This window comes from Canis aureus, chromosome 26 (genome assembly GCF_053574225.1).
Source record: "Canis aureus isolate CA01 chromosome 26, VMU_Caureus_v.1.0, whole genome shotgun sequence".
Lineage (NCBI taxonomy): Eukaryota > Metazoa > Chordata > Mammalia > Carnivora > Canidae > Canis > Canis aureus.
In genome coordinates, this window is record NC_135636.1 from 48,149,789 (window position 1) to 48,174,582 (window position 24,794).

The following is a 24,794-nucleotide window of genomic DNA, read 5'->3' on the forward strand; positions in this document are numbered from 1 at the left end:
GTTCCGATACGTCTAAAGGGAAGAAACTCAAGACTCCAGGTTCCCTGAGGCTTCTGACATCCTCACCAGGCACTGCAGGCACCAACTCTAAGCCAAAGGACCCACCCCTTCTTCTTCCCACCCCCGACCCAACAGAAAACAAATACATATTAGAACCTGCCGGGACATCAGGAAGATCCCATGATCCCTGATACCTCCGCAGGTGAGTCACGGGAGCCACCCAGGCTCCTTTCAACACGTGGCGTCTCACCGTCTCCTCGGAGCGACCTCCAGCTCCGCTCGCGGGTGACAATGGGTGGGAGAGTAACCCTCCAAAACACCCCGGGTCTGAAGCAGGTCTGTGCAGAAAAGAACTGCCCTATACATTGTCCAGCCGGGGCGGTGGCAATGCACCTTTGTCATCTCGATACTCTGAGGACTGAAGCAATAGGGAAGAGACCTCGACCTCGTGGGACCACCGTGGCTGAAGCAGGGGAGGCAGGTCTGCAGCAGGGCATTTCTCCGCCTGCCCCTTAGTGCGGCTTTGACCTTTCCCCCGAGGTGACGGTAGCCCGGAGGCTGAGGCACCTTTCCTGCCCCAAACAGTGGAAACTTCCTTGATGGTTCAGAATACTACTTGGTGCCCGAGGCACTTTTCATTGCTCAGGCAACTGCCCTGCCAACCTAGGAAGCAGGTGTGAGCCTTCTCTCCATTTCACAGACGTGCTAGTGGAGGCCCGGGAGGGACTCGGCCCTTGTCCCAAAAAAGATGGTTTTCAGAGTCTTTATCTTGACCGCGTCCTGTCCACTCTGGACTCTTCTTCCAGGCTGCCCACCGCCCTGCCCATGCCCACTTCCTTCCCCACCTCATTCACACTCAGGGTTTCCACAGGCTCGGGGGATATACTGAGCAAAACGGGCACGGTCCCCAACCCCTCAGTGTCTGGGGACCAGGAGCAACACAACGGACAACTAATTGAACGGTACCCCACACAACACGACAAGTGCAACAGGAGAGCCCGGGGTGCTCTTGGAGTCGAAACCAGATAACAGGTCTGAGACCCTGGGGGGGCCTGCCTGAGAGAGGCTTTGAGTGTCGCCTCGGGTCCAATCCCAATCGGCCCCCTCCCTGGAATAAACTCACTTTGCGTCTGCTCACTAGAAGGGCGGCTCTCAGAGGGCAGGGTTGTGTCTATACGGTCGCGGGCATTCTGCACCACAGTCACTAACTACGTGACGAAGCGCTGGATGGCTGAGCACCTAAAGGATGCCACGTGTCCCACACCCGCCCCCGGAAAGTCTGCATTTTCCTCACCTGGCAGTGCAGACCCCAGATGGCCTGGAAATCAGGGTAAGGTTAACAGACATGGTCCCTCCATGTCTGCATGGCCATGCAGCAATCTCCTGCCCCAACATCTGATGGTGGTGGTGGTGGGAGGGGGCTGTAGACAGGCTGATGCCAGCTCCCGGTGCAGCCTCCTAAGGGACACCTGCCTGGGGGACATCTCGCCAAAGAAAGATAGCTAGTGTGCGGCCAGAGTGGAATGGACCCGACCACACACCCGAGATCTGTTCCCGTTCTTCCTTAGTGAACGGTCCGATGGGCGCTTGCAGTCTCGGGACAAAATCTAAACTACCACTGCCGGGTCGAGTCTTGCAAAGATAATGTTGGGGCTCAGGGAGTCGATGTGGTGTTGTGGGGTTAGAAATCAGAGGAGCCCGAGCTTGGGGGTCAGGGAGCTTAGGTCTGAATTCCAACAGATCATCAGTTCCTGGCTGTGTGACCTGGGGCAAGTGTCTCACCCTCTCTGGACCCATTTTGGAATCTGCAAATTGGCGACAGCGTTAGCTCTCGCAGAGCTGTTTTGAAGATTAAGAAAAATGCGTCACTAGTACCTGGCACATAATAAGTTCTCTATATCCAACTAGGAAAGGGAGTGGAAGCAAAAAATCCATCAGTCACCCTGGAAACAGAAGAGAAACGCCGTTCTGTGGCTCTCGGAAAGCCCAGGGATGCCCCAACCCTCTCCAGGCCCATCCCAGGGCACCGAAGCCCCTGCTCTCGTCAGCAAGCCGCTCTGGGACTTTTCCCAGTGTGGTGACAGGCACTCGCACGGGTACCTGACAAGGCCCTGACGAGACACAGAGGTGTCACAGATTGGCTCTGTAGTGTCACCCGAAGGGAAAGTGAGGTTGACTGTCAATGCTCCGAGTTGTCATGACTTCATGGAGGGGTGCAGCCCACCTCGGGGAGGGGGCAGGGCAGCACAGAAGACACAGGTGCTCGGAGACGTGGAGCAGAAGATGCGCCCCCCCCCCACCCCCGCCCCCATCGGCGAAGAAGATCAGGCTCTTATTTTGATGGTTCACGGCCTGTACACCCTTATTTGTTAAAAAAAAAACTGACATTAATTTTCAAAAAATGGGAGCCGCAAAGCATCACCAGTTCCTGGGCTTTGTGCTCTGGGTCTTCTGCGCTGGACCTAGTGGGGGGTCTGGAGGTCGGGGGTGCTGCTGACTTCATGGGTCTGTGCCTCACAGCCCCAGCTGGCCCCCAGCCTCCAAAGCTGGCAGCGGACTGCGGGAGCCCGAGGGGGTCCCTAGGAGAGCCTGGGGGGCATCCTGCCCAGGGGTGGGCATGCTGGGGGTCTCCCAGCCAGGCCTGCGGTGGGCCTGGCAGGGACCAGGAGAGGGAGATATTCAAGCATCTCCACCTTCAAGGTCACGGTTCCCACGTGGGCCTGCCTATTCTGACGTCCCCGGCCCTGCCAGCACCCCAGCCCCAGGACGGGGAAACCTTTTTCCAGCGCAGACCTCCTCAGGCAGCGACCGCCGGGGGGCAGGACAGAGTGAACAGCTGAGACTCCCCCCATCAACTGTCACCACCAACCCCCGGGAACACAGAGGTTTCTCTGAAGAGACACAACCCCCCAGCACACAGGAGCTGTCGGTACCCCGTTTTCATTTGGACCACAGGACAGCCAGAAAGTTCTGGAGCTGGGCTGGGCTTCCATCTCCCTGGCCCCCAATCCCACACTTAACCCACTGCAACCCACAAGGAGATCGGGTCTGCAGGCGGGTTTTGCAGGACCCTCGAAGTGAGAGGAAAAAAAAAAAGAATTGCCAGTACTTAAAAACCAAGGGTTTTACATCAAAATCCGGCTGTCCAGGTCCCGGAAATTGAAAGGTCTGGCCTCACTGGGCCCGCGTAGCAGCTGCCCCCCAACCATGGCAGGACTCACCCCCACAGAAAGCTGAGTTTGCCACCCCGTGCCACGCTTCGCTGGCCTCGGGAAGCCCCGGGCACAGCACGGTGCCATCCTCATTGCTCCCGGGCACCGAGAGAAGAGTGGGCACGTGCCAGCACACAGGGCCTCCACACGTGCCCCTAACTGGGCATTGGCACGCGCATGCACACACACACGTGCACGCCTATATGCACATGACACCTTTTAAAAAACACAAAACAGGCCCCTGGCTTTGATCACCTCCTCAGCATGTGCCCCATGCAAGCAAGACCCCAAGGCTGGCGGCCTCCCGACTTCCACTGCTAGGAGCTCCTTCTCCTTGGGTAGCATCCCAGACCCTGAGATGCCTGCAAACCTGGCCTTTGGATGATAAAACCCTTAGAGGAAAAGCCACGTGGGCCCTCCAGCTCGGGCCCTACCACCAGTAACCTCCTCCACAACACATTCGTACATTTGAACCACTGACCAAACCAGGAACGTTGACAAGCCGCGGGCCGGGACGCGCAGAGGGCAGGTCCGGGGGTGCACCTGCGCCGGCAGCTCTGGGGCTACTGTGGGGCAAGCGCTCCTAGCTGTCCCAGAAAAGCTGCTGCCACCCTGGCCCTCCCCAACAGCCTCCTCTCCTGGGCAGCTGTGCACACCGCTCCATTTCCCTCTCCTTCCAAGGGAGAGTGCATAAATCTGCACAACTTAAAGGCCCAACTGTGTGCGTGTGCACTTTTTCCCCCTTTTCCTTACGTGCCCAGAAGGTAAAGCCATTACCCGAAGAGAAGCTGGCAAAGACAAGCAGCAGTGGAGCATGTGTGTGCATACGTGTGTGCATGCACTGGCCGTGTGTACACACACACGAGTATGCACGTATGTGTGTGTGTGCGTGTGCGTGCATCTGTGTGCATGCACGCAGGAGGAGCAATTACGTACTCTCTGCCTTGACAAACACTCAGCTCACCCCTGACCCTGGGTCACACTGGGTGGTGTGGCTGGCTTACCCCAGACCTCCTGGGGAGCTGTGGCCAACTGTCTGATCTGAGATCCAGTCTAGGATTTGCACCTCAACCTAAAACCCAGACAGTCAGAAAACATGTGGGTTAAAAGTCCCTGCTCAGAGGGCCCATGGGGGAAATAGCTCCAGCTAGACAGCCACAGTTTAAACCAAATCCTAAAATACAAGCTTGCATGGTGCCAGAGTCTCTCCTCCTAATAAATGCAAATCCAAGATGAAAACTGGGAAGTTCCTGAAGACAGAGCCCCCATCCTTCCTGCGTGGTGCACAACAGGCGCTCGGAGGCCCCATCCTTCCCCATCCTTCCTGCGTGGCACACAACAGGCGTGCAAGAAAGGCCAAAGGAATGACAGGCAGGCGCCAACTTCGAGCGCGACCACGGGTCTTCCCAGGGGCTGATCTCTGAAGCAGACTGAAGTTCAGCTTCTGGCAACTCACCTCCACCCTCCCGCCCCCCAGCCCCTTGGAGAAATAATGGATTAAAACAGCAGTTCTCAGCCAGGGAGGGCAATGCGCTCCCCAGGGGACATCAGGGGAGGTCTGGAGACATTTACGGGTGTTACAACTTGGTGGAGAGGGAAGCAGAAGCCTGCTCCAACGGTCATCTAGCAGACAAAGGCCAGGGATGCTGCTAAATATCCAGCACAGCACACAGCCTCCCCCTCCCTCCCAACAAGGACGTCCTAGTGCCATGGGTGAAATGCCCCGGATTTGAGACATGGGGCACCGGGCATCCTGGGAGTTCCTGCAGCTCAGTCTCTAGTGTTTGGGAGTATCTCTTTGGAATTGGGTTTGAAGAGGAATCAGAGACTCAGTGACACTGGAGTGTCGGGAAGCAAAACTGCCACCAGAGATACTGGCCGCAGGGGTCCAGGGTGGGTCCAGCGCAGGGCGCGCCGCCCAGGGCCCTCCAGAAATGGGGCACGAGCGCCAACAGCCATATGACATAAGTCAGTCTGTCCAGGCAGAGGCAGCACCCATCTGCCCCCCGCCTCCCCAAAAGCCTCAAGCAGCAGCTGGAAGAGAAAAGCAGGGGCTAATTTCTAAGAGAGACAGATCTGCGAAGAGGTCAAGAGAACGCCAAGAGACCGGCATGCCAAGAAGGAGCCCTTTCCTGAAAAGTTGCCCGGCCAACTCCCCACTGTCAGCTCTGGTGTCAGCCAGCTGTTTTTAACCCCAGGACCCCTGGCTTTTCTAAAGAACAGCCTCTTTTTCTGTGGGGTATCTTGGGAAGAGTGAATTCTCATCAGACAGCGTCCCTCACCCCTTGACTCTCAGAGAAAACTGGGGCCCCTGGAGCGTGCCGGCATTATCTCCTATCTGGCTTCCTTGGAGATCACCCAGTTCCCGCCCTCCCAAGCGCAATGGGGATACTGCTGAGATCCTCCAGCCCTCCAGCTCAAGAGGGACCTACTGTGGGGCCCAAGTCCCAAGAGACAGTGCGTGCGCTCCCTGAGAAACAACCCTGGGTTTGGGTCCAGTGTGCGCTGGAAGAGCTGGAGCAAAGCTTCCCATTGCCACCTTCAGGCTCATCTATAAAGCCTGAGCCGGCCAAGGCTCCACCCAGCTCTGAGATTTGGGGCAACTGTACACCACCCCAGGGACCCAGCACTGTTCCGGGGGAGGGGAGCCACCGTTGGCACGGAAGCCTCCAGCCAGACTTGGGAGGGCAGAGGCCCCATCTTGAAAGATGGTAAGCTTTTTAAATTTCAACCGTCCAGATCTCATTTTTCAGATGAGGAAACTAAGGCGATTTAAGGAACCAACCAAGGGCCACCTGGACAAGGCCCCGCAGCCCAGCTCCAAATCCATCTCTGACGTTCTGCTTGCGAACAACCCCCCAGCTCGTATCACATGAAATGTGGCCTTTCTTCCTCACTTCAAATTTTCCTCCCCATCTTTTTTGTATAAAGAAACTCCAGGCCTTCAGGCTTCCTCACCAGACCCTTTCGGGGAAATCTGATTAGCACTTGTAACAAACTGTTACATTATACCTGCATTTTAAAGATCATTTCCCTTCCTGCCCTGGGCTTTCTTCCAGTAAGTAGGGGGCCGTGTGTAAAAAATACACTGTGCACGGTGACTCATGTACCACCCTGGGGCCAGCTGGAGCAGGCCAGGGTTCCAGGCGCTAACCTCCAGGGCCCAGCTCAGATGCCCGCCTGGGGGAAGCACACGGGTTGAAGGCGATGGATTTAACAACACCTTGGTGTCAGCCAAAATACCATCAGGGCTGAAGAGCCTAACGAGGGACAGGAATAAGAATGAATTTAAAAAAAAAAGTCCTGAACACAAAGGAAGGACAAGAGCAAAATGCCTGTGTCCAGTCCTCCTAAAGACAGATTCCATAGGTTCAACACAATAGCGGGGACCCCTGGGGTGGGGAGCGCCCTAAGGCAGCTTTACAGAAGAGGGAAAATGAGGCACCTCGGGTACTTAAACAGCAATCCGTTTAGCACCGGCGAGGCTCTCTCCAAACATGTGCGAACATATTTTAATAATATCCTCGTGCATTTCATTAGCCTCCTGAGTTCATAAAGGGCCTTTGGGAAGCAATCTGGTTTAATGCAACTCAGTTCCGCACATGCTGGCTCTGGGCAGGTTCTCCTGGCACCTCGCTGGCCTGGCGCAGGGCGGCTTGGGGGCTGGGGGTGGGGGGTGGTTGGGGACAAGCAGGCTTTCCGTCCCGGGGCTGGAGGGAGGGGACGCTCACGGATGGAAGGACCCACCACTCAAGCTGGCCTGCCTGCCCCGGCAGGGCCGGTCACGGGTTATTTTTACCTCTTGTGCCTCACTCTACAGGCTCAGGGGCCACGCACTGTGGCAGCCGCCTGCGGAAACTGGCTTATGAGTCACCCAGTGACTGCCCTGCTCAGTGGTGGCCGCCTCTGGCTCCTGGTCCCAGCTGGAAGAAGGCTGGCCCTGGCAGGGGAGGGCTGTGTGCTCCCTTGCCTCGGTGCTTAGGGGTGAGGGTAGGGAAACCGAAGCCCAGAGAGGTAAGACCCCCCACCCCACACACACCAAAGGATGGGCTGGGGGTGGGGGGTGGGGGTACAGGGTAGACGGCGCTCCACCCAACCCAACCTCTACCCGAGTGGGGTCCGAATGGCGGAAGTAGAGGCTTATTTGTCTCAACTTCTGGGTGCACAGGGAGAGTTGGTGCCAAGCTGCCAACACCCCCTCCCCACCCTCGGTCTATCTCCTCCTTTCAGGGCCAGGCGGTCCCAAACACAGACAGCCCCAAACTTTGACTCATTTGTAACCACGGTCCCAGCCAGGCTGAGCCAAGCTGTCCAGACAGAGGCTATTTATAGGTGCGTCGGGGACACAGACACTCACACAATGAGACACACACTCCAGATCCACCTTGGGCCAGACCCACCGGCGCGGAGCCCTGGATCCAGACACCTGGGCACAAACGGTCCCCAAGCCCCCAGAACGATGCACACGCTCCGAAGAGGCACCCCGACCGGGCCACAGGCAGGGGCGCAGGAAGACTACACATGCCCGGGACAGACTGCGACCCAGACACACAGACACAGAGAGCCACGGAGACGCGCCAGACCCAGACAGAGACACACAGACACGCACGCTCCACAGACGCGAGGAAACCCACTCGCACAGACCGAGACAGAAGCGCCACGCACACTCCAGACACACACCCGGGGCCCCAGACACCCCGCAGGCCAGACAGCGTCTCACACGCCCGCCCCCCCCTCCCCCTCCCCCTCCCCCGCCCCCCCCCCCCCCCCCCAGCCAAAGTTGATAAAGAGCCGGCCTAATTGCTCCACCGAGACTGCCCCTCGGGGAAATAAAATGGAAACTTCGCGGACCCGGGCGCCCCGGCCCTCCCGCGCCCCGCGCCCCGCCGCCCTCCCGGCCGCTCGGCCCCGGGTCCGAGGCCCCTCGGGCGGGGCGCGGGCAGCGGGGGCCGTGCCAGGCTCGCCGCGCCGCGGGACAAAGCCGGGCCGGCCGCCAGCTGCCGCGAGCCAGGAGGGCGCGCCCCGGGCGCAGGGCGCACGGCCCGAGGGGGCGCGCACGGCCCGGGCCCCCGCCCCCGCCCCCGCCCCCGCCCCCGCCCGCGGCTGCGGCTGCGGCTGCGGCCGGCCTCGGGGTCCCAGCCCGACGGGGCCTCCGGGGAGGGGGGCGCGGGGTCACTCACTGATCTCCATGCTCTGGAACAAAGAGCGTTTGCAGTTGCACGTGCAGGAGACATTGGGCTGCCCGGCGGCGAGGGCGGCGGTGCTGTTGGCCCCCATCAAGCGGTGCATGGACGGCGCGGCGGCGCGGCGCGGGGCGCGGGGGGCGCGGGGGCGGCCGGGGGGGGTTCCGGCCGGCGCCCGGCGCTCGGGCCCCGCATGCAGGAGGCGCGCGGCGGGGAGGGCGCACACCGGCTCGCCGGGCTCGGGGCGCCGCCAAGTTCCCGGGGCTCCGCGGGGCTCAGTGCGCGCGGCCGCGCTCCCCTGCGCCCCCCGGCCGCCCCTCGGCAGCCCCGGGGGCGTCGGCAGTGCCCGCGGGTGGCGTCCGGGAAATGGGCCGGCAGCCGGGGCGCGCGCGGCCGCCGGGGCTGAGCCTCCGCCGCTGGCTTCCCGCAGCCGAGCGCCTCCGCCGCCGCCGCCGCCTCCTCCTCATTCAAGTCCAAGGAGATCGGGTTTCGCTCCGAGACCGCGGTCGGAGGCAGGCAGACGGTCTGACGTCAGCGCTAGACGGGGCTGCCGGTTCCCACCGCGCGGGGGCCGGGGAGGGGGCGCGCGCTGCGCCAATCCCCGCCGAGGTTCCCCCGCACCCCCTTCCCGGGCCGCGGGGCGGGGTGACGGGGAAGGGGGCGGGCTCTTAAAGGGCCAGAGCGAGGCGGCCCGCGTAGACCCGGGGCCGGCGGGGCGGGGGGCGGGGGGCCGCGCAGCGCCTCCGCCCCTCCTGGGGCCGGTTGGGGGCCGGTGGCCCGACCGGGGCGCCCGGGGAAGCGCGGCTCGCCGGCACCCTCGCCCCCGCGCGCTGCGGGTGCGTCCTGGGTCCCCGGGATCCTCGCCCCAGGTTTAGGGGAAGCCTGTCCTCTCCCGGAGCAGGTCCCTGCACTCAGGGCACGGGGAACTGGAGAAGATGAGGGGGGTCCCCCATCACCCGTTACCTAACACCGAGGCCTCTGGTCCCCTGGCGCCCCCCGCTGCGCACTTTACCCCGACCCCAAGGAGGTCGCCCGGGGAAGGCTGGAATTCGTGTAGACACGCCCCGGACGGCTCCGAGAAACGCCCGGGAGCCCTTGTCATGTAAATACGTGTCCTGGGACTCGAGTTGCGACCCGGCCGGCAGGGCCGGGGGCGAAACCCCTGCCGTCGTCTGCTGCCCCAGGGGCCGCCGGCTGGGGGGCGCGCCTCCCGAGTTCAAAAGACGGGGGCGGGGGGCGGGGGGAGGGGGAGGAAGTGCGGGGGTGTCCTTTTATTTCATTAAGTTTTAATTACACAAGTGTTACAAGAACACATTCTCCTGGTTTAAAAAGGAACGGAGCTATTACGTCAGAGGTCCTCTCCCTGGCACACCTCCAGACTCCACAATGTGGTGTGGCCCCTCCTGGACCTCTGCTCCAGTCTCTATTTTGCATGCGCTTGGGCAGCGCCTACCTAGTGCCAGAAACTCGCCAAATAGGAACTCAACCTGGTACCTACTCCCCGAGACGGGAATGTTGTGAGCCCCATTCTACAGACGTGGGAGCTGGCCTGGGGAGTTGGTTGCTCAGGGCCACGCAGTGCAAGAGCCTGGTCCTCATCCAAGGCTGCTCCCCCCCCACCCGGGGGGGGTATCTGCACCCCCACATAGTTTCCTCCTTCTTTAAATATCCACATATCCACGCAATTACTGGGGTTTAGGAAGGAGCAGAGACTCCTTTCGTGTTGGGCAGGGTGGGAGGGGTGTTTAAAAATTATTCCCTTTTAAGAGACTGTAACCAGACCAGAGATTCGTAGAACTCAGAGAAAGCCGGCCCAGGAAGTGGGTGACATCTCTCCGGGCAGCTGGTCCCAGGGATGCCCCTTGCTGTCACAGAGCACTTTCTGTGAAGGAATTCAAATTCAGGGGTGACTGAGTGTTCCGGGTTTACGGAGGAGGAGCCCAAGGTGCCCACACAGAGGGAGGTTCAAAGGTTCTGACCCTGATTTGTTTGGGAAGAGAGGCTCGCTCTCAGAGCTGTGCCCAACCCCAGGGACCAGGAGGAGGGGGGAAGCGCTCAGGGCCTGGATGCCTGGACAGTCTCAGCCCCTACTTGAGGAGGGATCGATTTCACCCGCAGCTCTGGGGTGAGGGAGGTCTTGCTGCAATTTGGCCTCTGCATCTTGGAGGAAAAACTGGGGGGAGGGTGTCCTGATGGTTGCCTGGGGAACCCTAACAATGGAGGTTGGGCCTGGGGATGACGGTGGGTCCCACTCACCTCCTGGGCCAAAGAAGACCACCATCACAGCCCCTCCTTTCAGCTATTCCTTCTTTCAGCCCATCGACAAACTCTCAGGAGCTTGGACCCTTTCTGCTGGGCACTCAGGATGCCAGGAACAACCCCTGCCCTCTAAATCTCTCGCAGAGGCTCCAAGGCTGTCTGGCAGTGAAAAATCCCGCACTTTGTCTTGGAAATGAAGCAGCATTTACTCAATCAAGACTGAACCACCAGCAGACAAAAATAACCAGTGAATTCAATGGATTAAAAAAAAAACCGCCTTAGCCACAACATTGACCTCTGGTTGATCTGCCTGAGACAACAGCACCGGCCACATTTACTGAGCACCTACAGTATGCCATCACTGCTCGAACGGTGGCCCTGGGACTGGTTCGTGGTCTGTGCCCTGGTTCCAACGTTGGTTCTGCTGCGGGTCTGAAGTGGGGTGTCGGGCACGGTGGCCACAACTGCATCTCTAAAGATGGGTGGGACACGTGACCTTGGCAAGTCCTTTCACCTGTCCCCTCAGTTACCTCCTCTGCAAAATGGCCTGCCTCCCTAATGGTGTCCTTGACTGGGGTGATGGTGAGTGACGAATAAAGGAGTCAGTGCCGTGAAAGTGTGTAAGAGGCTGAATATGTGCTGGTGGTCTTGTTGTGCAATCCTCATGGCATATTGGGGAGGGGAGGAACTGGCGTCATTTTATCCTCCTGTTTGCAGATGAGAGGATCGGCAATGAGGAAGGCTTCACCCAATGACAGCATCCTTGGCTAAGGTGGTTAATGGGAAAGGACAGACTTGCTTTGGGAGAAGCATACGCTTGAGAACCCACACTCATGGGAGGCTTTGCGTGTGCCTAGGGCTGCCAGATAAATGCGAATTTCAGATAGATCACAAATAATTTTTGGTGTAAGTATATCCTGTGCAATATTTGGGATCGACTTATACTAAAAATTTGTGTGTTGCTTATCTGAAATTCAAATTTCACTGTATGCCTGTATCTTTATTTGCTAAATCTGACTGCCCTGTGTGTACCAGGCACTGTAGTGCTGGGGATTCAGTGAGGAGGAACAGGGCCCACAGTCAGGCCAGGCATAGGAAGACCCACGGATTCTTTCCGGGGAGCCAAGGTGTGAATGGTGCAGTGCGTGCGGGAGCACTCCCCCTACTGGGAGTGTGGGTACGGGAGGATGGGCCGCCTCTGCTGGACCAGCTTGAGTCCATGGGAGGGAGGCCATAAGTCAGGGAAAGAGATTTCCTTCATACATTCAGCAAATACTGTGTTCCTGTTCAGTGCCAGGCTCTGTGCTGGGTACCAGATGCAGGGCAACAAACAAAACAAAAGCCACCCTCATGTGACATGGGGAGGGGGTGTCACATGGGTCACATGGGATAGGGGGCAGGAACGGGAGAGATTATAGACTCACACACAAACCCATAGTTAAACTTAGGTCACTTCAGAAATGGTCATGATGAGCTAGAGGCCAGGTTGGAGATCAGGAAAGCCCCCTTGAGGAGGTGGCATTTTATTCAATTCATATTTACTGAACATCTACCTAGAGCCAGGTACAAACCCCTTCTTCCCTCCTGGGGCTCCTGTTGCTTGTAGGTGAAACAGACAACGAATATGGAAACATATACGTCCAGGTGATGATTGAGAGGGTCACTGAGTTCAAAGCCAGAAATGTTACAAAGGGACATGGTCCGGCTATAGCTGGAGCCCACGAAGTGGCCTCTCTGGGCAGAGGGGACAGCAGGCGGGAGTCCAAGGCCGGGAGCAGCAGGTGCCCAAGGAAAACCCTTGAGGGGAAGAAGAGCAAAGGGATCTTCATAGTCCTATGAAGTCTGGGGCTTGAGATGCATTTCCCAACCTGGTTACAGGGCATAGGATTGTGAAATGGGTATATGTCCTCAGGTGACCGCCAAGACAGGCCTTTCAGGGCCTCCAGACGGTACAGTGCTGCTGTCTGTCCTGATCACGGGTTGGATCTACCACAGGAGGATCTTTAGAGAGAAAAGATCCTATCCATGCCAGTAAGGAGGGCTGGCTCCTAGTGGCATATCCCTGCTGGCTGGGTTTAGGTACAAGGCCAGCTTCACAAATGTGTGATCCATGCAGGTGCCCGGGCTCCTCCCTCAAAAGGGCCCCAAGCTTGGGTGAATCCTCTACTGTCATCATCTTGAAATTCTTAATAACTTTTGAACGAGGGGCCCTGCGTATCCTGTTGTTGCTCAGGTGCCAGGCCTGCCTTGGCAGCCAGCTGGGAACCCAGGGAAGCCAGCGTGGGTTTTGGCTGGGCCGAGGGTGGCTGGCCGTGTCCTGACTCTGTCCCTTGGGCATTGTGGAAAGTGTCCCACTGAGTCAACAAAGGGCCTGCCCTGGCTGGCAGATCCCAGCCTCTGCTCCGCAGGTCCAGCCCTGCCCCTCACCTCCTGCCACCAGGCCTGCCGCACAGGTCTGCCTCTGCAGAAGCAGCTTCGGCAGCCAGAGGGGTGGGTTAACAACCTCTCCTCTCAACTGGCCACCTTTGGAAACCCCTTCTAGCTGGGTCTGCTTGTCCCCAAATCCTATGTGTGTGGCCTAATCAGCCTGTCCACGTTCCCGCTTAGCGTCTTTGGACTTTGTGTTTTTCAACTTTGGGGGGAGGGGGTCTCTTTTTGTGTCCAAACACTAATAAGACCTAATGTTTATTGGACACTGACTGTGTACCAGGCCCTGTCCTAGACTCTTCAGATTCACTCACTTAATCATTCCACAAACATGCATCGAGGTCTACAGTGAGTTCACTGGATCCCCACAGCAGCCCTGTGAGGTCCCAGCTAATATGATTCCCGTTTGACAGATAGGGGCACCGAGGCTCAGGGCGCCACCCGTGAGGTGGGGCAGGATGTGGATGCAGGTGCCTGGGTCCCGGAACCCACAGGCAGACCTCAGCAGATGGTGCTTCCTGCTCCCCTCCTCCATCCTTACCACCTTCAGTGGTACCTGGGTCTGCCTGGGAAGGGTGCTGGGTTTGGGCAGCACCCTTCCCTGGGCTTCCTGGAATTTCCCCCAGCTCCATCTCCCCTCGGAGGATAAAGAGCAGCTGCCTTCTGCAGGGAGCCCAGGCAAGGGGGAGAGGGGAGATGAAGACCCAACTCAGAATCCCACACTGGTGACCTTGGCAGGTGGTTTCACCTTGCCGAACCTGCATCTCCACCCCTGCGCGGGGGGTGGAAACAACAGTATTTCACAGTGCGGGGTGGTGTGTGTGTCAAGGCCTCAGCACAGACCAGCGGCAGTGGACACACACCTTGTTCACGGCCTGTCTCCCCTTGATTGGCAACCGTAGACAGGCAGCTCGGTGGGCGTGTCACCGGATAGGCCCCAGTGCGCGTCTGATGGGGTCTGGCCTGCAGTGGGCATTGGCAAACCTCTGTGGAGGAAATGACTGGCACCACAATAATAATAATTATTATTATTAATAATAACGTGCAAGTCACACTTGGGCTGCCCTTGCTACTTTCTGACAATTCTCTCCCCCCTGTTCTCTCCCGCCCCCCACGCCCACACTTCTTGTCAGTGCTCTGGATGCCCACCTCATGACAAACTTCTAACCAAGCATCTGGAAGCCAGAAACCAGGGCCAGTATCTACAAAGAAGTACTTGCCTGGTACCAGGCCAGAGCCAGAGGTCTTAACCATAAAGACGCATGTGTGTGCGTATGCATCGTGTGTGTGTTGTGGGTTTGTGGGTGCATGTGTGTTTTGTGGGTGGTATCATGTGTGCTTAGGTGTGTCACATGGTTGAGCTCTCCTGCAGCAGCAAGCCAAAGAAAGCTGGCTAAACTGGTCATAGATGCACCCCCACCCCCCACCAAGGGGGACATCTCTTTCCTCTGATTCTGTTTCTTATTTCCAGCAGGAAACTGGTTTCTATAGAGAAGACAGGGCTTTGGGACCAAGGCAGGAAGATAAAGAGTGGAAAGGATAGAAGGAAAGGACAGAAAGACACATTAGAGCCAAATCCTGTCTTCTGGCAGATGGGTAAACTGAGGCCCAGACAAGACTTGGCTAGGGTCAAGGTGCTGGTGAAGGGCACAGGGGAGCCTGACTCCAGGCTCAGGTCGCAGGGTCTTTGGTTATCGTAAATAGCGTAATATGCAGACCTTCCCCTCACAGGCTCATTCAGACATGTTCAACTCCTGTCTGAAACACTTCCAGAAAGAATGGTGCGTCGTTCAAGCTGGTTTCCCAGGCCAGACACACCAGAGCAGAAATGTTCTGTGTCTCTGTTCTCGTGAAGGGATACATTCTACTGTTGTCAGGAGTGATTAATAATGTAAAACCGTGATTCTCGGTGGCGTGAAAGGCATTTGGAGCCAAGCTGGGCTGCTGCCTCTGCTGCTGGTTTTGAGGGGGACCTGATGCAAAGGGGGCCGGATGTGAGGGAGGGCTGTCTGTCCAGCGAGGGGCATCGCACCCACACCTAGTTCACACAGACTATTCCAGAGCCAAGCACCAGGCCCTGGGGGCACATGGTGACCAGGACAAGCTGGGCGCTGCCTTCACAGAGTTTGCCCTCTGGGGAGCTCACTTACTCATTGACCTATTATTCCCCAAACATTGAATCCTGCATGCCCAAAACTGAGAGTACACATCGCCACTGCTAACTTCCTGATCTCGATTGGGAAAGTTCATTACTGATCCTGACCTCAGTTTCCCCATCTTTAAAATGGGGATTAGAAACAGACTTGCTCAGAGAGCTACAGGCAAGATGAAACAGGGGGAAACGTTCTGGCTGGCACTCAGCACGGGGCACGGGCAGGAATAAGCTCTTGAAAAAAGCGTGTTATTACTGCGTGCTCTGTGCCCTGGCAACTCGCAGTCTCATATAAAACATAAACCAACCCTAGAATTGTCCCTTCGGAGAAGTTACCCCCAGTGAAATTTCTCATGACTCTTTAGTTGCTTTGTTCAGCGTCTTTCACCCCAGCTGGACTGTGCCCTGTGTGTTCTCAATGTCTGGTTCTGGGAACAGATGCTCAGATGTCCCCAGGGCCTCTAGAACACCAGACAAGCGCTGTGGGGCACCACGGGGGCCCTGACAGTCCCCACAAGGGAGTGGCAGCTGGAAAACACCCTGTGCCCTCCCTCTGCAGGCCCCCACTAGCATTGGAGATAGGGCCCCTTCCCCTCTACACAAGGAGCCCTGTGCTCATATGGGAACTTGGGAACACGTGTCCAGCAGCTGGCTCCAGAGGCAACCGCGTGGCTACACCTGTCTGCTTCTTTGCTGCATCCATAGCTCCTAGCATCAATGGGCTCCTAGCATCAATGGGCTCCTAGAATGCAAATCCACTGAATGGGGGAATGCAAAACAATTTTGCAACCTGTATTAAGGCCTTAAGATATAGGTATGCTCAGCCTCTGATTATTAATGGACCAGAATATTGATCCTATCTTCACTTTTAATAATAAAAATGCAACTAAATTGAGGGGCGGGGGAAAGAGGGGATTGGTTAAGTAAGGTCAAGAAGATCAAAGAAAACGCATTAGTTAAAAATGTCTCCCAAGATGATTTGATGGTTTTTTGAAAAGTCCTTTATAAAATACATTTAAAAATAGGCTGCCGAACCGATCTCAATTTTGTATAAATAAAATTGTGTTACTAGAAAAAAGACTGGAAAGATACACGCCAGAACAGTGTAACAGTGGTTAGCTTCGTGGAATGGATTGCGTGGAATGGACCTCACTCGTATATTGTTTGCTGCATTTTCTACAACGTACGTTAATTAAAAAAAAAAAAAATTTTTTAAGGTTACTTCCAAGGGCCGCCACCCCCCACCCCCCACCCCCACCCCCCACCCCCCACCCCCACCTCCCGCAAGCCACTCTCGCGTCTTCCGCCCGCGGCTCCTTTAACTGGGAGTGCGGCCGCGGAGGAGGCGGGGCGTCAGGCCGGCGCGTCACGAGCCGCCCGAAATGACACAGCGGACGGGCCAATCCGAAGTTCGGATTCCGGGAGCCGCCATTCGATTGGACGCAAGTGCGGGAGGCCTCGTCCAATGGCGGGAGGGGGGCAGGAGCCTGCCAACCGCGTGGGGTTTAAATCCACGTGGTGAGCGGAGGGCGGGGCGGCGCCCGGGGGGGGGGGAGGGCTCGCGTCCTCTCGGCGGGGGACCCGGAGCAGGTGCCGCGGCGGGGGGGAGGGGGAGGGGGGACGGCTCAGCCTCGCCCAGCGCCCGGGTGCGAGCAGGTGCCTTCCAGGGGAGAGTGCGGTGCCGTGGCACGTGCATCCAGTGACAGACGTTTACTGAGCACCTACTAGGTGCAGGTGGGGGTGGGGGCGGGGGCGGGGGCACCCACGCTTCCCTCCGTGTAACCGTGTGCAGGCGGCCTCACCTACGGCCCCCACTGCTCTGCTCCTTCCCGGCCCTTAACGCTGTCCCAGCTCTGCAGGGGAAGAGGTGACAGGGGCAGGTGTGCCTCGTGGAGGGTCTGCACCAGTTCTTAGCACAGCGCTGGAATTTGAGAGATGCGACTGTTCCCTGTGCTAAAGAGTGACAGCTAATATGGGGTGAATGTCTATCATGCGCAAGGCGTTCTGGGGATTTTGCATGTATCACCTAATTTAATATTCACAGAAAACCCAAGTTAGCTACTATCGTCATTCCCGTTTTACAGGCATGGAGAGGGCGGCCCGGGGTGGCCCGGTAACTAAGATCCTGGGCTAGGGCATCGTGTGGCTGGATTCAAACCAGGTCTGCTTGTTTCCAGAGGCCTTGGTCTCAACCAGTGCACGATCCCAATATTGATCCAGGTCTCAGCCTTTCTTTCTTAAGACAATCCTCATGAGTCAGGCCCTGCTACTGGGAAGGGAGAGAAAGGGGAGGGAGTAGAACCAGCTGGGTGAGGCACAGCCAAGTGAGCAAGGGCCCTGCCACCCACTGCCTGCCCAGCTCTGGGGGGCAGAGGTGTAGGGGGCTGGGTAGCTGCCGTGGGGCTTGCCAGGCCCTGTTGCTGGGCTACGGGGACAGACCTGTCCCGCGGGCTGGCGGTCTAAACCAGCAACCCTGCTGGTGACCTGTGGGCGGCCTGCTGAAGTGTTTTCGGTTTTGCCTCCATAATGCTTAACATTTTTCTAAGCTTTTTTTTTTTTTTGCCTAAATTGGCGCAATTCCCACGCCTCCTGACTGCATCACACATAGGTAGCTTTATTTACGTGTCTCAGCCACACCTGAGTGTCCTCATCCCCTGGTCTGACCAGGAAGGAAGCCCTCAGGTGGGGCCAGGTATCCTAAGACCAGCGTCCTCAGGGCTGGCTCTCAGATGAGCCCTCTGGACACCCTTCGCCTTGCTTGCTGTGTTTAAAATCCCAGAGTCTCTACCTTGAGCCCTAAAGTCCAGCCCCTCCCAGAGCCAAAAGCTCCTTCTCTGGCCCCTGATGTCCTACAACCCTCAGCTGGAGTGTCTGAAAACCCTGGTGGAGGATGCTAACTCTGAGTCAGTCAGACTTGGATTCAAATCCCAGCCTCACTGCTAACCCAGCTGAGGGATGCTTGGCAATAAAAGCCTGCCTCGGTTTCCTCCTCTGCAAAACAGGGATGGCAATAGTTCCCTCCTCATCCGGTTGTTGCAAAGAGTCAGACGAAGTATGGAAGACGCTTGGCACAAAGTAGGTGCTCATCTCATAGATTGTTGGTGCTTCTTCGGGATTTAGGTCATCGAGAGCCACTGTCATGGGCAGCAAGCTCTTCCTTATGTCAGGCTGAGGCCTGCCCGCCTGGAACTTTCGTCAATTCATGCGCCTGACACCATAAATGAGCTTCTCTCTCCATAGAACAGTGCTTCGGAAAGTGAGGACCCCTCCTAAACGTCACAGCTTCCCATTCGAGACCTGCTACATAATTTGTGGAGCCCAGAGCAAACCAGAAATGTAGGGCTTCTTGTTCAAAAATCATTTGTAAGTTCAGGCGACAGCAGCAGAGCTCAGAGCTCCTTCTCAGGCCAGAGTCCCATGTGACACATGTCCCACCCCATGAAGGGGCCCTGCTCCCGCTCGTGGTCCACAGGCCTGCGATGTCCCCCAGAAGCGCACATGGCTGGGTGCGGTTGACCCGGAGCAGATCAGATCCTGAGAGCTTCCAGCTGGGCCTGAGGAAAGGCCCCAGCACCTGGTCTGTATCTCTAACTCCCCTAGAGAGTCCTGCTTCCCAAGATCCTATCTTGCACCTGCTACTGTAGCCGCTAACTCTATCCCTGCTTTACCGTTTGTTATTGTTATAGAATCTCTCTCTAAAGTGCACAAATCTGAAGTATATAGCTGGGTGACTTTTTATGTCACGTGCACCTAAGTAACTACCCCCCAGGTTGAGATAGAGAACATTTCCGTCACTCTAGAAAGTTCCTTCCTGTTCCTTCCCACTACGACCTCCCCCACCCTGTTGCAGAGGTAACCACCATTCTGACTTCTTCCACTGTGGGTTTGCTTTGCCTCTTCTCGAAGTTCACAGAGACAGAATCACAGTGTGTGCTCTTGCGTGTCTGACTTCTCGCGCCGTGCAGTCTGGGAGACACGTTCTCAGTGTGGTAGAGGTTTGTTTCTTTTCATTGCTCTGGAGCAGTCATGACATACCACAATTTAGCCATTCTCCTGCCGATTCTCTGGTTAATTTTGTTTTTTTTTTTTCCCCCCAGCTGTTGGCTGCTTCAGCTGGGGCTGTCTTGAGCATTCTGGGGCTTGTCTGTACGTGCTCCCTGCACACGTGTGCACCCATTCCTGCTCGGGCTTTGCTGGCAGGAATGGGAATGCTCTAGCAGACATGGCCAGGCAGTAATTGGGGGGCTCTTACCGATTTCCCCCCGCCCCTGCCCCCGGCAGTCCTCTGAGCCATCCCAGCGTTTCATCCTGTCACCACTCTTGATGTCACCACTCTTGATTGCAGCTTTTCTGGTGGGTGTCGCCCTTGACTTTTGCAACTCACCTAAGGAAGCCAAAATGACAGGACTCACACTTGCTCTCCCTTTCTGACCGCTGGTGAGAGATCTTCTCGGGCCCTGGACCTTCTTCACCCCCCAGGCCAGAGCTCCCCCTCCCTCTTGGGGTCACTTGCAAATTTCTCAAGCGTGGGTTCTCAGACTTCACGTGAGTGCTTGGTGAGGATGCCGACCCGGACGGACCCAGCACGGGCAGGGCTCTGGGGCTTGCTCTCGGACAGTGCTCTCTCGAACGGAGTGTCCAATCTTTCATTAATCTCCTTTCCCAACATGAGCGTCATGTACATTATATTTCCACACCTTGAACAGGAAGCTCTCTGAGCTTCAACAATCTGTTGAAAAACAACTTTTGGGAGAAAAAAGCAGAACAGTTGTTTGATTGTGTTAATTTTACGTGGTTGATGGTAGGTTGCATCCAAATGTCTGAGTGATTAAAATATGAAAAAATGCATTTCAGAAACACAATAGTAATAATGCTCAACCCTTACAGCACATTCACTTCAGGAGGCCCTGTGCTCTGGGCTTCCTGCCCTGAGCATCTTAATAACCACTTCCCAGTGGCCAGAGGAAGTTGGGCTTATGGCCCCATTTTACACATAAAGAAACTGGCACTTGGAGATTTTAATGTGCTTGAGGTCCCACAGCTGGTGAAGGATGGATTTGAACCCAAGTCTCAGCTGTTGACCTTCCTCTCATATGCTTCAGAGAAGATCTTTCCAGATGCTGGCTGGATTCTGATAGACTCTGTCCACCGCAAACACTGGGAGCTGGTGGCCCGTTGGCTGTGTCTTGCTTGATCTTCAGAGGACTGCGAATTTTAAAAATTAGTTGCTTATTTAATAATGAGGATATTTCACGTTAAAAGATTTTCATTTCTGGCTTTTCCTGGTAAATCAAAAGATCAGACCATCCCAGGTGGGAACCGAGTGGGCTCTGTCCCCTTTAGGAGAGGACTTGGGCTGTAGCCTGCCTCAGTTTCCCCACTGCCCACTCTCTTCATTGACGGTCTTGGCCTGTCCTGAGAGCACTGACATGGCCTGCAAGGTGGGCCTCCTGGTGGGAAGTGGAAGTGTCAGTTATTCTAGGTGAACCTTTTCTGGTTCCCAGGACTCACTGCTTTCCTTTCTGGGCCCTTGGGGCAGAGCCTGCTATGGATATGATTAAGTCGGGGGTCTGGAGTTAGGAAGTTACTGGATTATCCAGGTAGGCCTGCACATGTCCTCATCACACAGGCAGAAGGAGGTTGACCCAGAGAAGGCCGTGTGACAGCAGAGACAGACTCTGGAGTGATTTGGACAAAGCCAAGCCATGTGACAGCCACCAGCAGCTGTTTTGCGGGAGCCTCCGGAAGGAGGGTGGCCGACACTGTGATTTTGGCCCTGGGATACTGATTTCAGGCTTCTGGCCTCCAGAACCGTGAGGAAAGGTATTTCTGCTGGTCCACACCACCAAGGTGATCATTTGCAGAAGGTCTGGAACTCTCTTTTTCTGATGTCTGGCTGGCACGGCTGGCTCCCGATTTCAGCAGCCACGGTGGGCAACCGTGAGGCGGGCACACACATAGTCAAGCCACAGATCCTTGCTCCTGGTCTTTGGGGCAACTTAGAGCAACAGAGAGTTATGCTGTCAGAGCTCAGGAGGCTGGAAGCTCAGCACCAGGATGTCAGCGGGGTTGGTTCCTTCCGGGCTCCAGGCCACTCTCCCACTTCTGGGGTTGCTGGCAATCCTTGGCATCCCTTGGCTTGTATACATCCAATCTCTGCCTCTCTCCTCACATGATCTCCGTATAGAGACAGCAGCCACTGGATTTAAGGCCCACTGAAATCCTGTGTGACCTCATCTTAACTAATGACACGTGGAAAGACCCCATTTCCAAATATGATCACATTCTGGGGTTGGGGATGGGCCTGAATTGCGGGGAGGGGGACACTACTCAAACAGATACCTTCCCGTTCCCAGAAGTCAACAGTCCTCAGTTTCTGAAACAGGGACAGAAGTCGCAGTGGGCAGGCACATTGAATTCAGGGCTCACTCCCTTTCCTGGAAAAGTTACTGAATCAATGGCATGTTGATTGCTTCTTAGAATCTAGGAAGGACTATGCAAGTTTTCTCTGAAGAAAGTACAGCCGCAGCGTCCACCAGAATTTTACCATTCATCCCTTCGTTCTACTTGTTTAGTCAGCGTTCGGGCCCCTGCCGGTTGGGTTTTGAGCAGAGCGGCTGCAGCCCCTGACCTCAGGGAGCACACAGTCCAGTGATCACAACGGACTCCTGAGTCCCCCTGAGTCTTTGCGACAACGGACTCCTGAGTCCCCCTGAGTCTTTGCTCGTCGCTCTGGGAGCAGAAGTTGTCAGGGAAACAGCCAAAACACCGATGCTCACCCTGGACCGAATCGCAAATCTCACACCTTTCTTCTTGCCCAAAGCCAGACAAGGCAACCTGAAATTCCAAACCTGTTGACCCTGGACAAGAAGATCACCTCTCTCCCACTGACGAACAAATCAGGATTGCCTCAGGTTGAGTCTCTGAGACAGACCAGACGTCCTGTCAGCCAAACGCCTCCAGGTGAACCAGGTGAGGAGTCAACTGGGAGGGGCAGTTGGAATCTTTAAACACTTCCCCCTGCTTTTGACTAAAGTCCAGAGCCCTGCACAGCCTGCCCATAACCCATCTGCCACCTGGCCAGCCCGATTTCTTCCTGCTTCTCCTCTGTACCCAAAGCCGTATGGCCTTGGACGTGACCCTCACCCCCACCCCCACCCCCACCCCAGGGCCTTTGCTCTTGCTGTCCCCTGTGCCAGCCCCATATCATTCAGGACTCAACAAATGCTCCCCTTGGAAGCCTTTCCCCCGCCCCTGCCATGACCCACTCCATCACCCTGTTTCTTCCCTTGGGTCCCCAGCAAGAGCCGTGAGGGTCTATGTGAGTCTTTGTTTCCTTGCTCTGAACTTTGCCTCTCTGAACTGTAAGCTGCGTGAAGACAGGGACCTGTCTGGCTTGTTTGCCGAGCACAGAGAAGGAATGTGTCAGCCAAACTGAGCCCTCCTCCCCAATAGGGAGGTCATCACGCCCCAGGGTAGAGCACCATTTACCTTGGCACTCTGGTGTCGTCTCGGTTCACAGTGACCGGGATAGCCTGTGTGGGAGACAGGAAACGAGTGTCAGAAGTCGAGAGGGCAAAAAAAAAAAAAAAAAAAAAAAAAAAGAAGAAGTTGAGAGGGCCCCATATGCTTCCCTGGCTGGAACCAGCCTTCCCCGTTGGTCCGGTGAGGCTCCAGCGTCTAGAAAGATGCAGCCAGCGGCCAAATTGCTTCCCTGGTTTGATATTTGGGGGTCTTTTTTCTTGTCCTGCTGGGCAGATGGACAGGGCCTCCTTCGTTTCCTGGCAGGTCTGGTTACTTTTGGGGAAAGTCTTGATGGGCCATCCTGGAAGCAAGTCGACGCCCCTGTGTTCATGGCCGAGGATAGCCTGTCACTCTGACCTGCTGGTCCTGAAATCACTGGGTCAGAGTCTTGGGTGGGGGGCGGGGAAGGGGGACGGGAGGGCAGAGGGGCAGCATGGAAAGGGGGCAGGGTCTGCAGTCAGCCAGCGGCTTCCGACAATCACAGTGATTCAGACTGGTTCCCACTACTTGCTGAACGCTGTTCTGAGGTCTTCGGCTGAATTATTTCACAAGATCCTTATGAGAATCCTCTGACCTCACTGTTGTCCCCATTGTACAGACATGGAATCTGATGCCCGGAATGGGTAAGTCGTAGGCCCAGGTGGTAAAGGCAGGATTCGAATCCAGACCGTGGCATTTTAAAACTGATGCTCTCACTCATGAGTGAAAGGACTTGGATTTGGAATCAGAAGACAGGACTGGAGTGGAGGGGTAATGATCATGACAACAACAGCAACGGCAGTAATAATAGTAACACAGATGCTGCAAATCGCCCCAGCTGTGATAACGGCCGCTTGTGAGCCTGTCTTGAGAGCTGAGTGCACCCCGTGTCATCCCACCATCCCGGCCACTCCCTGTGGCCAGTGTCACCTGGGAGGAGCCATGGTGTTAGGGACGTGCTTGTCAGCTCCCTGAACTGCTCTGGGCAGTACTTGGGAGAACTGAAGTGCAGGTAGCAAGTTTGCCTGGTGACTGTCCACCCAGGACTGGCGCTGCCTCCAGTGCGGCGGGGGGGGGGGGGGGGAGGGTGACATTGCCATCAGGCCACTGTGAAAGGCCCCCAGGGAAGGGGCGTGAACTTTTTGCAAAGATGGAGATGTTTTCCGTTTCGCTGGCATTAATGAGTTCTTTCTTGTAGGAAATGATGCTGGTCGCAGAGAGTCATTTGCAAGATGTTTCCGGTTGGCATGTTTGAAGTTACTGATGGAGGGTGGTCTCCTCCCACCCCCGGAAACGAGTTGTGCCCATCCGTGAACTCTGCACAGGTGGGCGGCGCTTGCCAAGGTCATGCCATCTGTGCCCCTAGAGCTTGGGCCCAGGCCTGGGGGTGTCCACACACCCTCTGCCACCAGTCAGCCCGCAAACGGAAGGTGGGTCACCCCACTAGGCTCCACCTCTGTGGGCCTCACCGGCCCTGCAGGGTGTGGCAAGGACCCACCCTGACGAGAAGCCGGATGAAGTGAACTTGGAAATATTGATATTTGGGGGTCTTTTCTCTTGTCCTGCTGGGCAGATGGACAGGGCCTCCTTCGTTTCCAGGCAGGTCTGGTTACTTTTGGGGAAAGTCTTGATGGGCCATCGTTTCGCCCTCTCCTCGTTTTGCACTCGTGCAATCCCAGGACCCACGCATGTGAGGGGGGCTTTGAAACGCCCCAAACTGACCCCGAGTCAAGAAATGGAGAGGGAGGGAGGAGCAAGTATGTTTGCCCAGAAGGAACGCCCGTGGGGTGGAAGACTGGAGACAAATATAGAAGCAGAGGGCTTATACTTCTGGCAACGACAAAATAAAGCAAAAAATATTGATGTACGTGTGCGATTTGTCATTGAAATGTACCAACACTGAAAATAAATAAGACTACAAGGGAGGTCTGTGTTGGGCTCTGGAAAGGCACCTCGGGGCTGGCTGCAGGTGGAGGGGGTAGGCCCAGCCCCAAGGTGGGGGGCAGCGTGTGGGCTCCCTGGCTCTGACCATGGCCTCACTCGTTTGGAAATGATCAT

The 24,794-nt window shown here is 56.5% G+C and overlaps 1 protein-coding gene and 1 long non-coding RNA gene across 4 annotated transcripts in view; one reads left to right on the plus strand and one right to left on the minus strand.

Annotated features, from left to right (window-relative positions):
• PMEPA1 (prostate transmembrane protein, androgen induced 1) overlaps positions 1–9,512 on the minus strand; it is a 56,325-nt gene extending 46,813 nt beyond the window's left edge. The window contains exon 1 of one of the 3 annotated variants that reach the window (XM_077873699.1): positions 9,359–9,512. In XM_077873699.1, coding sequence (XP_077729825.1) covers positions 9,359–9,497 — 139 coding nt within the window. In that variant the 5' untranslated portion in view covers positions 9,498–9,512. Of the gene's footprint in view, positions 1–8,392; positions 8,552–9,358 lie in introns of those variants that run through there. The other 2 variants (XM_077873700.1, XM_077873701.1) reach the window with 2 other exon arrangements.
• LOC144298591 (uncharacterized) lies at positions 7,091–24,594 on the plus strand. Its single transcript, XR_013365523.1, has 3 exons — positions 7,091–7,226; positions 22,057–22,205; positions 23,935–24,594. It is a non-coding gene; the product is annotated as an uncharacterized LOC144298591 (long non-coding RNA).
• The last annotated feature ends 200 nt before the right edge of the window (positions 24,595–24,794 follow it).